This window comes from Nesoenas mayeri, assembly GCF_963082525.1.
Source record: "Nesoenas mayeri genome assembly, chromosome: 3".
Classification (NCBI taxonomy): Eukaryota; Metazoa; Chordata; class Aves; order Columbiformes; family Columbidae; genus Nesoenas; species Nesoenas mayeri.
Window position 1 is genome coordinate 59,859,449 of NC_137544.1, and position 15,621 is coordinate 59,875,069.

Genomic DNA, 15,621 nt, shown 5'->3' on the forward strand with positions numbered 1-15,621 from the left:
GTGTCTCCAGGAGAAGCAGTAGCTCTGGGTTCTCACCGGGTCTGGAACCATGAGTCCGATCTGTAAGAGGCAGTAGCATGCACGGATCTGAAATCAGTTGGAGCTGAAAGCCCCTGCCTTTCTGTGAGTCACGATACTGCCCTCAGCAGGATTTCAACACTTGAAGCAGTAGTTGTTCTAGCCTCCCTGAGGTAATGCTTAATTTGTAGCTAAAGAACTAAAAATGCAATCTGGCACACCACTGAAAAAGTCTGTTGAATTCTCAGTGACAGCATATTTACCATTGTAATTACAATTTTTCAAAAGCCCCCAAATTTAAAACACGAAAAATTAAAAAACTCACACTTTGAAAATCAGCTATAAACATGGACGCAAAGTGAAGCTAATACAGTATTAAAAATGTATAGACAGAAGTAGCTCCTACCATTTGCATCTAGTTCTGACTATAAAATCTGTATTGGAAATCAAACACAAAGTATTCTTACCTGCTGGCATTTTCAGCCCTCAGTTAGAAGTGGCTCAACAAACCAGCTGCTTCTTCCTCAGAATTCACCATTCTATTTAAAGTAATTAACAACTTTCATTAACATAGCTGGTCTGTAGGTTTTAAGCTAACAATTGAATGCATGCTAGTTATTATCAAGGATGAATATAGGTATTTTAGGGAAATATTTATTTCTAGACTATTTGGCTAAATCAGAAGTTCACTGCCATCAAATCTCAGCTCAGGATTCTCAGCATCTGATACTTATTTGAAAGAAAATAAAAACCAGCACTACTGCAGTTTAATTAACTGTATGTCTGGGCAACAGCCAAATACTTCAAGTACTGTAGCCCTCCAGTCTTCTAAAAAACCCTACAGTTTATTTAAATAATAATGACCCACAAAACCCTTTATATTGAAGCGTTTCTAATCAGGTTCCTATCCTGACAGCATCATCCCACGTAGCAAGTGACAGGACAAGAGGAAATGGCCTCACATTGTGCCAGGGAAGGTTTAGATTGGATATTAGGAAAAAATTATTTATGGAAAGCATTGTCAGGCATTGGAACAGTCTGCCCAGGGAACTGGTGGAGTCACCATCCCTGGAGGTGTTTAAAAGGCATTTAGATGAGGTTCTTAGGGACATGGTTTAGTGCCAGAGTGAGGTTATGGTTGGACTCAATGATCCTGAGGGTCTCTTCCAACTGAAACGATTCTATGATTCTGTGGAAATCATACTGTAGCCAGCTGATAGCTTTCAATGCAAAGTTAATAATCTGCCAGCAAATTTAACTTAATTACAAATCTCTCAATATTTATATTTACATAAAGCATTTGTACTTTACATAAAGCAGACAAGAAACTACATGAAACTCATTTCTCTAAAGAAAACATGTTATGCCCTCCTGGTTGTAGAGCAAAGCCTACAAATGCAGTGCAAACAAAGCTTGAAGGCAAATAAAAATATCACACAGCTTTATCTTTTCATCAAGAAAATTAAGAATGTTCTACAAAAAACTCTAATAAAAAAGCTGTTTTGTAAACAGTGGAACTTATGAAATGCAGCTTTTTATGAATGTGTTCTGTTCCCTTAGCCTTTTATGCAATAAACTACCATACCTATCTCCACGATAGCTCACAGATGATAGCTCCAGATTCTCCCCAGATAACACCTTCTGTCAGACACTACTTACTCACATTCACTGGACCCTCAGACTACATCTATCCTAATAAATTAAGACATAGCATTAAATACTGACAGGCTATATGGTTGCATTGGCCTCAGCATCATTTTGGTCCAAATCACCTAACACTCACCCAAGCAATTCCTGGGTATGGTTTAGGAATTAGTATGGTTTATTAATAATATGTCGTTTGCATGCAGCCGCTCTGATTTGATGCTACGACAGTCTAACAGCATCAAAGTGGGCCAAACCTACCACTTGGCCTCAACACTAAAAATCACTCCTGGGCATACATATCTTACCAGCATAGAAAAGAGCTGAGGCTACACTTAGATTCCCCGAGCACCTGCACTACCATAGTCTCAGGTCCCTCTCACCTTTCTTTGACAGTGTTACTAGCTCTTTCCCTGTCCCCAACAGGCTACATACTTTCAGGTCATTTCACATTTGTTACTTATAGTAATTTGGTTAGCTGGCTAGCCAAAACAAACCCAATTGAGAGAAAAAAAAGAAAAAAAAGGCAAAATGCTAGGGTTGGTTGGGGATTATAGAAGTGCTGATTTGTAAGTTACCAGGTGTCCTTAGTTTATTTCATGTTTTAAGCAAAGTATTTACATTAAGTATCCAACAAGGTAAGGATGTTTGAAATGAGCAAGGATGACCAGGGGAGACTTCATAGGAAAAAAAAAATGTTTTTTTTCTGTAATGTCCTTCATCATGTCACTGACAAAGCAGCAATATTTTCTCTAACTAAAACATGTTGTGACTCATAAAACAAAGCTTTGCTGTCCCTACTAAAACAGTAACAGTTAAAAACAACGCTTCTTACAAGATATAACACCAGAAGATAATACTGAAAAATAAATCTACTTTTGCAATTTATACTTGGTTTTACCGAAAGGCTGTTTAAAAAGTACTACAGTTATTAAATGCTGCTTTTCAAGTAGCGAATTCACAATTGGCTAGAAAATACTTAGAATTTGAGAGTAGAAAACTAAATACAGTTATAAACTATAGCAAATTCTATAATTTTAATTATTCACTAAGGATTGCAAGAACACAGGAAAGTCTCATGATTAGTTGAGTGATTTCAACCACCCCTCAGAACAACTAATTACAAATAACAAACAAAATGTTGACGTGCTCTTAAATTTAAAACAAAAATCTGAGAGACAACACAGAACAAAACAACAGCAAAATAAGTGCATACTTGTTCCAAGCATGGAAATAATTTTATGGTCAAAGGTTAAATAAATCACCTCACAAAAAGAAATATAAGTAAATTAATTTTGCAGATACTTTTGCTTACAATGGAACAAATACCTTTCCAAAGTCTAGGCTCACCTTATGTCTACCAGCACTCTTCGTAAAAATGTGTACATTTGCCCAATTCACCAGTCAGCACATTATTTTCTATTTACTTCTATTTATTCTTGTGGCAACAAAACTAAGAGATGAAGTCCCCTAATGATAGTGCTGTTATTTTACACATATTTCCAATTTAGAACTACATGACCTTTGACATGGTGTATTAAAGCAACTATTAGACTGGTCTAAATATAGATCATTAATCAACAAGGGTAAGAACAAGGCTGTTTACTCAGTATAATCTCACCTTAAAATAGGAGAGATTTAATCACGTATCAAAGTTCAGCAACCACAGTGCCCCAACTTGAATAAACTCAATTATCATTAACATTAATCTTGTAAAATTCATTTTTGCATGATCAGATTTGATCTCTTCCATTTCAGTTAATACAGGATAATCCAGCAATGACAAAAATACATACCTGAAACAGTGCTACATTCCAGCCATCAGAGATAATTAGGAAAGCAAACCATGAAACCCAAACTTCCAAGAATTACCACATACTTTCCTGAAAATAATCTAATCTGCTTTCCCCTACTATTCCATCTGTATTTATAAATACGATTCTACACTACATTAAATTCTCTTTTCACATTAATGCTCATTAAGTTGCAAACTTCTGCATCGATAATATAGGAATTTTCTATGCAAAAAAAAATGCCACAAAGCCCAGTAGTAACAAAAAATACCTTTTACTGATCACTAAACTAAAAAAAAAAAAAAAATCACAAAAAACAACCTACCCTATAATGTAGGAGAACATACAGAACCTGCACTACACAATGGGAAGCAACACATTTCCTACTTAATTAGGACCATTTAGGAAAATGAGCTGACAAAATAAAATTGCACATGTCAGGATTTTCATGCACTAAATTCCTCTTTTTTTTTTTTAATCACACAAACTGAATGTAATCTTCAGCAGCTGAAAACAAGTAGAACATTGGGCTTTGTTTACGCCTCATCTTTTAGATGAGATCAATCATAGTGGGAAATCCTGGGGTTTACTAGTAAGTTTCCAATTCAACTATTTGTAGCTGACACTAAAAAAAAAAAAAAAAGCAAGTCAGTTTTATTCATTAAAATTAAGTATTAAAGTCCAGAAAACTGGCAGCCTTATTATTACCATATAAATGCCTATGTACTTACATGTCAAATAAACACTACTAAAAGTACAGTAGATTTCATTTCTACCAGTTTAGATGTTGCCTTTAAAAATCTTGTGTTTACACTAATTTAAAAGGATGTTTAAAAAACTGGTGCTATCCACCTCCATGTTCTACTAGTAACATATCACAAAGTTTAGCTTCAGAGTAACTGTCTTTTTCCCAGATTGGGCACCTTTCACTGGTCAGGTTGAAAACAGTTTCTGTCTGTCCTGAGAGCAAAACTATGGACTTCAGTCCTGTATAAGGAAATACAGCTGACTTTGTTTACTACATTTCAAGTCTCTGACTTATCTTAGGTCAAGAGAGGTTCTACTCCCCCCCTACTCTGCCCTGGTGAGACCACACCTGGAGTATTGTGTCATTCTGGGCCCCTCAGTTCAAGAAGGACAGGGAACTGCTGGAGAGAGTCCAGCACAGGGCAACAAAGATGATTAAGGGAGTGGAGCATCTCCCTTATGAAGAAAGGCTGAGGGAGCTAGGTCTCTTCAGCTTGGAGGAGACTCAGGGGTGACCTCATTAATGTTTATAAATATGTAAAGGATGAGTGTCATAAGGATGGAGCCAGGCTCTTCTCAGTGACAAACAATGGTAGGACAAGGGGCAATGGGTACAAACTGGAACACAGGAGGTTCCACTTAAATATGAAAAGAAACTTCTCAGTGAGGGTAACAGAGCACTGGAACAGGCTGCCCAGGGGGGTTGTGGTGTCTCCTACTCTGGAGACATTCAAAACCCGGCTGGACACATTGCTGTGTAACCTCATCTAGGTGTTCCTGCTCCAGCAGGGGGATTGGACTTGATGATCTTTCACAGTCCCTTCCAATCCCAAACATGCTGTGATTCTGTGATTAGGTCATAACTATGAAAATGGGTTCTCATCAAGAGACCACCCTAAGTGTTTTTATTTCTAAAGGGGCAATTCGCTTTGTGTAGAGGAATAACGGTAAACAACAAAGATACAAAGGAGCATTCCCAGCACGTCCCATAGCTGGACTAAGCAGTGGGATTAACTGCATTAACGTGCACATTCCGCATGCGAGAGAGGCATCACTGCTTTGGGGCTTCACCTGCCACACACGGAGAAGCACTCGATCTTCATGTGCTACGGGGCATAAACGGACCTTGCAGTGTCAACTGAGTAAAGTACAGAGTTTGCGCCGAGAGAGGAAAACTTAAAAAAAAAAATACTAATCGAAGGGATAACGGCTGCACGCGGCACCGCCTCACGCCCCCGCGCTGCACCGAGACCAGCAGCCGGCAGCCCCGCTGGGCTCCAGGCGGACGGTTCCGCTCGCCCCTAGCGCAGCCCCCCAGGTTACCCTGAGCAACCACGCCAGGCGCGGGTCCCAGCTCCCGCTGCTCCCCGCGTACCCCGGGCAGGGCAGAAAACGCCGCCAGCCGCCCCGGCCCGGCCCGCTCCCCGGGCGCCTCGCGCCGCCAGTGCCAACGGCCGCGCCACAGCGCGCTCGGCAACGGTTGCCAAGCCCCCGGCCGGCGGCGGGAGAGGGGAGCGCCGGCAAACTGGAAAGGGGACGCAGGGGAGGGAACAGCGGCGGGGAGGCGTGCCTCAGCGTACCCGCCTCTGGAACCGCGCGCTAGGGCGAGCGGCGGCAGAGCCCGGCGGGACCTCGGCTGCAGGCGGCCTCCCTGCCCGCGGCGCGGGCCCTGCCCAATGCGGCCCCGCTCCCCCCACGCCGCCCGCCGCGCCTCAGCAGCGCGGAGGCATCACTCACGTCGGGCCCGTCCGCTTCCGTGGCGGTGCCGCGGGCAGCCGGCGGGTGCCCTGCCTCCCCCCGCCAGTGGTCTCTCCCTCACGCCTCGCTCCCCCTCCCCAGCTCCGCGCAGGTGGTTTTGCCGAAAACAATCGCAGCTGCCAAGGAAACAGCGCACGTGGCGCATGCGCGCAGGAGAGCGGGGTAGGAGGGGCGGAACGAAGGACCCGAAAGGGCAGCGCTTCATGCCGGGGCGGTTTAGCCAGCGCACCCTCCAGTATTTTCCCGCCGGAAAGCCGCGGGCTGCAGGAGTGTGTGGTGGCGCTGTATGGCCTGAGGGAGCGCGCCTGCGCAGTAGGGGCACTGGCCGTCGAGACGAGACAGGCGTGCGAGGCCAGGCAGTCGGTGCGCGCATGCGCGGAATGGCGCTCCGCGCGATTGTGTTTCGCTCTAGCGAGCCTGGGCGGCGGCGCTTTTCCGCCCTGGCGCCTTCAGGTGGCGGGGCCGGGGCTGGGCCTGGCGACAGGAGGAAAGAAGGCGGCTGCGAGCGTCCCGGGCAGCTTGCGCGGGCCCTCCTGCCGTGCCTCCGCGGGCCTGGTGGCGCCGCTCCCCGGCGGTGCCGCCCTCCCTTGGGGGGAGTACGTGAGGGGGGGCCCGGGGGCGCGGCAGCGCTGCCCGCCGCCAGGCCCGCCATAGCCTGCGGGCAGGTGGTGTCTGGCGGAGCTCGGGGGAACAGGAACCAAAAGAAAAACCTCGGAGCGGCCGTCCCTGCAGAGGGGGGTTAGTGGCGCAGAAAGGGGCCGGCGGTACCCACGGCCTGCCGCTGCCCCTGCGTGATTGCATGTCGGAAATGGGAGAGGCTGCCCCATCCAAAAGCGGTGCGCGTTGCTAGGGTGCTGTTACGGCAGCGTGCTTTACAGAACTGAAAAATCTCGGTAATTAGCTCAGCAGTACCTCCTGTGTTCCAGGTCTGTTTGTAGGATTGCTTTCCTCTCATGGATGATGAACTGGTTACAAAAAAATTGAAAAATATGAAACTGGAATTTAGAAAAAATACTGTGAAAAACTTCAGAAACAGAGGACGCCTTCAGGGAACATCCACTTAAAATGCAGAAGTGTAGTACAGCTTTGTTGAGCTCAGACTAACAAAGTTGCTTGCAGAGGCATGAAGTCTGGCCAGCGGCATTGGAGGGAGTCGGGAGAGTGTCTATTAAATGTTTGAAATAGGCATCAGGTTTTTGCAAATGGCAGCACAAAAGGATGACCTGGAACTATGCAGATACTCCAGACTCTTGTTTCCTGTCTGATTTAGTAGCTAATTTAAGCAGTGGGGATTATTTCTGTAGGCATAACAACATGGAGGAACTATTTGTTCATTTCTTCCACGTTTAATAAAAAAATGTAAATGTCAAAGTTCCTTCAAACAGTAGAAGGCTCAAGAAATGAATGCAGGTTTTGGATGAATGGGGTGTCACAGAGGGACCCCGAGGTTAGTTTAAGGGACTACAGTCTAACTTTCAACAAAAGGGTAAAATCTGTCGCAGACAAGGGACAACCTCTAGGCGTCACTTGAGTGTAGAAAATAGAAACAGGACATAGGTAATTGGGCAACTTAGCTCTAAAGATTCGGTGATATTTTTTCCAGAACTTGTTTTAATGATCAGTGGGTTACTTTCTCTTGATAGTCAAATATAAATCAGTTTCTGTTATTGGTTATTCTGAGCAAACAGTCTGATTGTTTGATATACGTTGCAGCTTGAGTAATTTATGGGGCAGCATAGAAGAATTTTAAAGACAAGAAAAGGAAATATCTCAAAAATTATTTCAGAGTCAATTACCAGCTTCTTTAATAAGCTTAGAAACCAATTGTGCAAGATGCTGTGTATCCTGAGGTTGTTCTGTCTTGCATGCCAAATTTCTAGTGCTTTGGAAGCAATTTATAAGGTCCAACTATTTTGGAAATCTAGTGTTCCCTAAATATGCAGATGTTGGCAATATAAATGTCCATATATTTCGGTGGCCTTTTCTCAGAGAGCTGCAACTCTTTGAGATTAGAAGGTTTCCGTTTTAGTTCAATCCTTGACACACCCCTCTATTCCTAAAGTTAGTGCCTGTAGTTCAAGGGGGTACATTAGCACATAATGTACTTAGTCCTTTCTCAGAAGAGAACTTTTGCATGTGTTTAAAATTGTCCTTTATCCTCATTGACTCTGTTGAGCCATAGTTATTGTCTTAAATTGAAGTGTTGAGACTGAGTAGAGAAACAATTATTGCCACGGAATTTTTTTCTTCTGTTTATCACTTTATTATGGGTGACAGTCTTCCCAAAGCTAAAACTCTATAATGCAGAAGAGTTATTTCATATTTTGCTAGTCTTTACTAGTAGGCCCAGAGCAAAAGGTTATTGTATTAAAATCGAGCAAAACGTCTAAAGAAATTGGCTTTTTTTTTTTTTAAATTGAAGGTGTTTCTAGCATAGGATGTTGAGTGTTTTAAAGAAACTCAAGCTTTAGTTGTCATATTAATGCAGAAAGTTGGAGTAAGGCTAGAACTATGAAGCAGCACAATCCTAGGGTCTGGTATTAACAGGAAATGTAAGATTTAGAATTTTTTTGTGAGTTTTTTTTTTCATTTTACATGAGCTGATATTAATAGGAGGATCAACACTTCCTCATATCTCAGGTTATGTACCAATATGTTCAACATACTAGATTATTTATAACAATGTGTTACATTTTTTTATAACATGAGGAAAAGAATAAGCTAAACTGATTTTGTTTAACTGCCAGAAAACCAGGTTGGAGAAGCTGTAGGTTCAAATTGTCTTTCCAGGCAGTGAGGTAATGACCCCTCTGAAGCAAAATTTTGATTGTGATTTCAGAAGTGTTAGTGTTTTTTTTTCAGCAACATCTCCTAAGGTTTGACTAAATCTGTACTGGTATTTTCATGTCTTCAGAACAAGAATGTTGTCTTTTTGAAAGCAGGTTGTCATCAGGAAAATTGTGTTATGTTCACAGAAAGCTCCAAGTACCTTGCCACAGGATGGCAGTGTAGCAGCATGTCATTAAGTCCAATATTTCTGAAGTATTCCGGAAACATGGATATTGGAGCTGGAATTTGCCTCCAACTAAGTGCAGCATTATTGCTTTTTAACTTTTCAGAATACCATTGTTCTCCTTGTATAGTTAGTACATCTTTGCATCCATTTTAATTACATTGTTTTCTTTTGTACTGATCAGCTATACAATATACTTTAATAAAGAATAATCATGGGAGCTTGGCTATGATTATTTATTCTTAGAATGTAGGTAATTCTGCCTTTATTAGGTTGGTATGCTAGTACTGTAATATAGTCAGATTTTGGTATCTGCCCAGGAAAAATAACTTAAGCTTGTCTTACTTAAACACACTGTTACTGCAAAGTCACATATGAGGTTTATAAAGAAGTTCTAGAAGTCAGTGTAAGTTGACATTTCAGATTAATTTCTGAGTAAAGTAAACTCAAAATGAAACTTGGTGAAGAAAATGACTAATTAAACACCTAAATGGCTTGATGATTGAGAGCAGAATGAGCAGAACACCTAATTTTTTATCCTTAAGTAACAAGCAAAGCAAGAACACAAATTAGTTGTAAAGATTTATGTAGTTTAAAAAAAAAATCTTGCAATTGAGATACTCAGTGTGGACAGGATCTAAGTGTCCGTTTTCCCGTTTCTACCTGTTCTGTTGAGCAAGACACCAGGAACTGACTCAAGATACTTTTCTACCTGTTCATTTTTTTAGTGTTGAGTAGCTCTACAACCTTGTGTCCCCATCTCTAGAGTTCTGTAAGAATCCTCCCTTGGCAAGCTTTTTATCTGTCTTTATCCTGTCACACTGCATAATTAGTATCTATTTCAGCCATTGTTTCCATGTACATTTTATCATTCTACATTTTCTAACACATAAGTCTGTCTTGATTCTGTTACCTCCTGCGTACAGGCCTGACTTCATTTACAAAGAAGTTATTGGCAAACAGTTTTTCTCTTCCCAGTTTCTGATTTCAATATATAATTATTATCTCAGGTCTTCAAATTTGTTTCTGAGACTGGAAATCTAGAAATTGTCCTTGATTCCCCCCCCTCTTTTTCTTCTACACTCTGGTTTTCTCTCAGGCTTTCTCTGACTACTCTTGGAATACAGTCAAAATTTTTACTTGGCATGATAATGCCTCCTTTTTCTTTCTGTACCTTTTTTTTTTTCTTGCCTGATAAAGCTGCTGCGTATGGTCTTTCTATATCCTCTTTCTGTTACACTGGGTAATCTAGAGGCAGCTACTCTTGTTGCTGCAAGACAACAGAGCTTCAGGATGTAGAACTTAATAGCCATGTGTTTTGCTGCTGGTTTCCTGCCACTGCAAAAAAAACTTGTAAAACAAGGACATAAGCAACCTGACCACATCAGAGCAAAGATGTCAAAAGATGTACATAGATCAGTCAAATGCAAAACCTCTGCATAACACCAATGTATTGGAAAATAACAGTATCAATGTTAATTGATTTACTCCTGAAATGCTAGATGCTTTTACTACTCCCATCTCTTTGGTATTTTGATGGGCAAGATTTCTTGCCAGGTGTTTTTATAATTTTGCAAACTTTTTCTTGCCTATGGTCATTATATGATTAGCAGTCTTTTCCCAAAATCTTATGTGGTCAGGTTCTACCTATCAGATACAGAAATTGTCAATAATTCTCCATTTCAGCATTATACTTCTTGGTTCAGCTATTATACTTGTACGTGTCTCTGGTCTCTTGATTATTTCCCTGACTCAGGCCTGCAGATCCTTGTACAATTAACATTTTTTGTATTACCCCGGCTCTTTGAAGCTTTCTTATATTGCTTATTGAATCACCTTCTCTTGTCTAAATGGTTTTGTTTTTCCATTTCCACAGTGCAGCCCGCTTCTTCTCTCTGTTGTTGGATAAAGCTGGAGAATACTTGCATCCTCACTCCTGTGTAACAGTTACTAGTGAATGGATATTGAATAATTTCTCACTATGCTTTTTAGTGTACTTTGCATAGTATACTTTGCATTACTGTGTAATTTTGATTGCATAGCTCTCACCTTTTGTTTGCACTGCCTCAATTTAAATTTTTCTATGACCTGAGAGAGCCCACCTATGTCAGGCTAGCTCATTGAATTAATTCTACTTACCACTTTTAGTAGTCAGAGCAACTGATGCTAATCAAATAAGCTGTGAAGAGAAATGTCTATTTGCCGTATTTGCCCTAGAATCATAGAGTAGAGGACTCTCAAGTGACTTGGAGTGTATTTGTCCTTTTTAAGGCAAGTTAAACTATACCTGTATCTTCACAGACTGTTCTTAAAAGTCTTCCAGAGCTGTAATTTCCACAACTTCTTCACTGGCTGTGCCCTGATGTGTTGTTATCCCCACTCTTAGGAAGTTCATAGAACAACCCATGTTGGGAAAGACCTCATGCTGTCCAAATTTGATGTGAAAGGGAGTCTCGATGAGCTTGTCTAGCATCCTGCCCAGTTGCGTGTTGAAAACCTCCAGTGATGGGGATTCTACTCTGTCCCTGGGGAGGCTGTTCCGGTGATTGGTTATTTTCAGAATTTCTTTCTTGATATATCAAGTTGAAACGTGTACTCTTTGCACCTTGTCTTCTCCTTTTGGCTCCTTGTGAAGAGAGAACCTCTGTCTTCTTTGTAGCCACCCTTTAAGTACTAGAATACTGTGATGAGGTCCCCCCAAGCCACGTTTTCTTCAGGGAGAAAAGACCTAACTCCTTCAGTATTTTCTCATGGGGCAGGTTTTTCTGCCCCTAGATCATCTTTGTGGCCCTTCTTTGGACCCTTGTCAAGCTGACCACATCTTGAAATGTGGGCACCAAAACTGTACACAGTACTGCAGGTGCAGCCTGACACGCACCCAGTAGAGTGGGACAATCACATCTCACTAATAATGCCCCTTTTGCTGCCATTTAGGCCTATTACTCCTCTTACTGCAAAAAAGAGTAGATTATTGTCTTCCTCTTTGCATCTGTCAAGAGCAGCATTCTTCAGAATTTGAAGAGTTGTTTTTCCCCTCTGTCTTCTCTCCAGCCTGAACAATCTCTGTGCTTTCACTTTCCTCATAGATTGTGTTTTAGAGACCTTCAGCCATGCCTTTGGTAGACTATGGAATTGGCCCAGTCTTTTAAAATGTGCCTGATTTTAACACAGTATTGCAGGTAAGGCCTTCATGTTGAGAAAGGTAAAAAAAACAGCTTTACCAGTCATCCGGATAACAGTCATGTGTGCTTTTTCCCAACAGTATTAATGTTATTTACTCATAAGTTTATGAACCCTGCAGTTTCAGATCCCTTTTTTGGCAGAGTTGCCAGCTAAACATTCCCCAACTTGTGTGCCTGCTTATTGCCCTGTGTGTAAGTCTTGCACGTGTCCTGACTGAATTGCAGTCTCCTTTTTCAGATTTACTTCCCATTTGTTAAGATCACGTTGAATTATAGCCCTCCTGTCCAAAATGCTTGCAGTTCCTCACAGACTGGTGTAACTGCCAGTTTAAAAAGCTTCCTCTTTATTATCCCAGCCAGTTCAATAACTAATGTGTCAAATAGTATCAGACCGAGGGCAGACTCCTGCAAGCATCGCATTGATACAGCTTTCCCTATTGATAGTGAAATGATGGTAGCTCCTAAATAGTTTATACCATCTGTATGCTTATTTCCTCTAGACTAGTTAGCTATAGAGTGTTTATGCAAGTGTTGTGTGAGACAGTGTCAAAAACTACAAAAGATAGATGGAGGACATCCTTTGTCTCTTCCTTTTACACAAAGCTCTCACAGAATGGAGCTCTATGATCTGACACAGTTTATTTTCAACACAACTGTGATGTTACTTCAGTCATGTAGGAGTTTGATTATTCATTCCATGATTTTTAATAGGAACTGCTGCTAAGCTAATTGTTATGTAATTTCCATCCAATATGTTTAATCCGTCCCTTATTCTTTTATAACTGCCCTTGGCCAGGTATGGAAGTTTCTAGAGATGGCCTAAAGAAGGATCACAAAAACAGAATTGTAGAAGAATTACAATATATGACTAATTCCATTTATTAGAAAGCTGAGATGACATAAGTGCCTGTGCTGAGGTACTTACCAGGCTGAGGTAATTACTAGGCTCATACTAATTGTTGTCTTTCGAACCAGGGAGGAGGTTTTTTTCCTCTGGCTTGGGTTGGCAGAACTTCTGCAAACTTTTGCTTCCTTCAGCAGTTACCAGTATGGTCTGCCTGTTGACATCATTTGTTTTGGCTTAGCCAGCATCTGTCACTGCTGAGAGCCAAACCCTGGTCTTTGCTTGTGACATACAACTCATACAGTTCCATTTTCTGAGAATGGAAACATTTCACTGAAGTCTTTAAGATTTGTGTATGGGCACCTGGATAAAATCTAATGGCTGCTTACATTCATAGGTTGATTAGATGATTTAATGGTTCTTTCAGTTCTTAAATATTATGAAATTTAGGAGTAATCTGCCAAAGAAGAATTCTTCAGATTGTCTGTTTTGGCACTACCAAGTATGCCCGTTTTGATTATTTTACTCCAAATTTATGTTAATGTGCAATTCTGCTTTTGATGGGAGAAGTCCATCTTTCACAGAATATAAACAAACACTTAATTGCAGCCTCCAATATGAAGTCACATACTGGTAAATGATAATTGTGTGTTGCTGATTTGGAAATTCTTTTCATATGCTTCAGCAACACAAGATCCCTGATAGAGGGAAATAATAATTCAGATCAATTTCTGCTGGTTCAAGTCAACAGAGAGACTTTCTTGCTTATTTTACAAAATTGGCATTTTATATGTTCACTTAAAAAGCATCAATTTTTGTATATAGCTGAATCACAATTGTAGACTTGTTAATTGTAATTTAAAACAGAAAATACATATTTATCTTACACAGAAAGTCTGCTGCTGTATTTTCAAGGTAGTTGAACACTATTTTCATTTTTACGATTTTATAGACAGTCCGATAAGAATTGCTGGGAAAAACTCCAAAGGCATACTTCACCTTCTTATAGCCACTGCACTGCAACCACACAAAGCCCTGTTTGTGGAGCAAGAAAGTTGTCTTCATCTCTTTTAGAGGCACCCTGAAAAGGAAAATGTCAGATCACTTACATAACAATAGAAAAATGTATTGAATTTCATATCTTTTTAGTGAGTTACCTGTCATCCCTAAATGACTAAAAATAAGACACTTCAATTGCATAGTCCTCTTTGCACTTTAAAGAAAGTGATTGGCACATACTTAAGATATCTCAGTGTTTCTCAGCTGTAGAAGATGATTAAATCATCCTCCAGTATGTACTGTTGTTTCAGTGACCCACACATGCTGTGGAACTTCATCATCTTTCAAGCAGTTTGCAGCTGACTGCATCTGCTTGCTTCAGACTTAAGATTCTCTCTCTGCTACAAAAAAGTCAGACTTTTAGAGTAAATGCACTGCTTGCCTTTTTTTTTTTTTTTTTTTAGTGGCAGAGATGTAAAAATGTATAAGAAATAAGGCTTTTTGTTCACTGAAAGATACCTTGTTCTTTTAAACTTTCCTTTTGTTGTATCTTTACATATTAATCTCCTTTCAATTGAAAGACTCTACACTATTTCTATTTTTCATGTGCTTTTGTACCTCCTTTACTCAGCTATGGTACAAGACAACTTGACCGTGGCATTGATGTCTTGTGCCCTCATGTCAGACTGGTTTCATTGCTAATATTCTCACATTTAGTCAGGCATTTTGTAGGCTTTGTGCTTGATTATACAAACCTCACACTGGTCCGAGGCCAGAGAGGAATCATGGGTTAACCGGCTGTTGCCTGCACCACCAGCAGTCAGTGTTTCCATGAATCAGTGGTTTTCAGCCAAAGTTGTGGTTCCCATTCCACTGTTTCCCAAGCTGTGTGAAGGAGCATCCTTAGGCCCTAGCCAGGTGGTGGTGGTAGCGCTGCCCCGGGAGACAAGCCCTGCTTTCTGCTTACAACATCAGGAGTCTAGACTCATCTCAAAGCCAAAAAGGAAGAAGTAGAAGGTAGAGCTGCTTGAGGGAGTTCTGCTTTTTTTTTCTTGATCTGTGACCCATAGAATAATTTCCTTCATCTTTCTTTTTCCTCTTGGTGTATGAGTTGGAGAAGCTGTAATATCTTAGGGACCTCTTCCAACCAAAATTATTCTATGATTCTACGTTTCTAAGTTGGTAGTTTAGAGAAAATAGAGGCAAGACAGAAAAGAGCAGAATGAACTTAGGAACAAGTTTGTTTTGGGACCCACGTGTTTGACATATACAGAATTGTGAACTCTTGTAGCAGAAGTTGAAATTTTCTTCTTTGCTGTAGTGTCTTGTTTCAAGTAACACTAGCTGTGATTCAGATGCACATAATGCAAGCATCCCGTTACGTCAATTTTTCTCATTCATGACCACATGTAGTTGTTATGTAGTTGTTACAAAGAGCAGATAGAAACATGCATTCTCAATTATCATGCAAATATTACTTAATAACTAGTCCTCAAATGTGTGTATTACAGAAAGATCATGTAGTGAAGTGAGCTGGTGTGCACAAGTTCTAAAAAATTACTTCAGTCATGCTCAGTTTCCATAGAGAAACCAGTATAATAGTGTGTTTCTTTGTTGATAAAA

At 40.8% G+C, this 15,621-nt stretch overlaps 1 protein-coding gene across 2 annotated transcripts in view; it reads right to left on the reverse strand.

The window, feature by feature from the left end:
- Positions 1-6,068, reverse strand: part of AHI1 (Abelson helper integration site 1) — a 92,567-nt gene extending 86,499 nt beyond the window's left edge. For both annotated transcript variants that reach the window (XM_080341974.1, XM_080341975.1), the window contains exons 1-2: positions 5,940-6,068; positions 486-557 (exon numbers count right to left, since the gene is read on the reverse strand). In XM_080341974.1, coding sequence (XP_080198100.1) covers positions 486-495 — 10 coding nt within the window. In that variant the 5' untranslated portion in view covers positions 496-557; positions 5,940-6,068. The remainder of the gene's footprint in view (positions 1-485; positions 558-5,939) is intronic.
- Between the last annotated feature and the right edge of the window lie 9,553 nt (positions 6,069-15,621).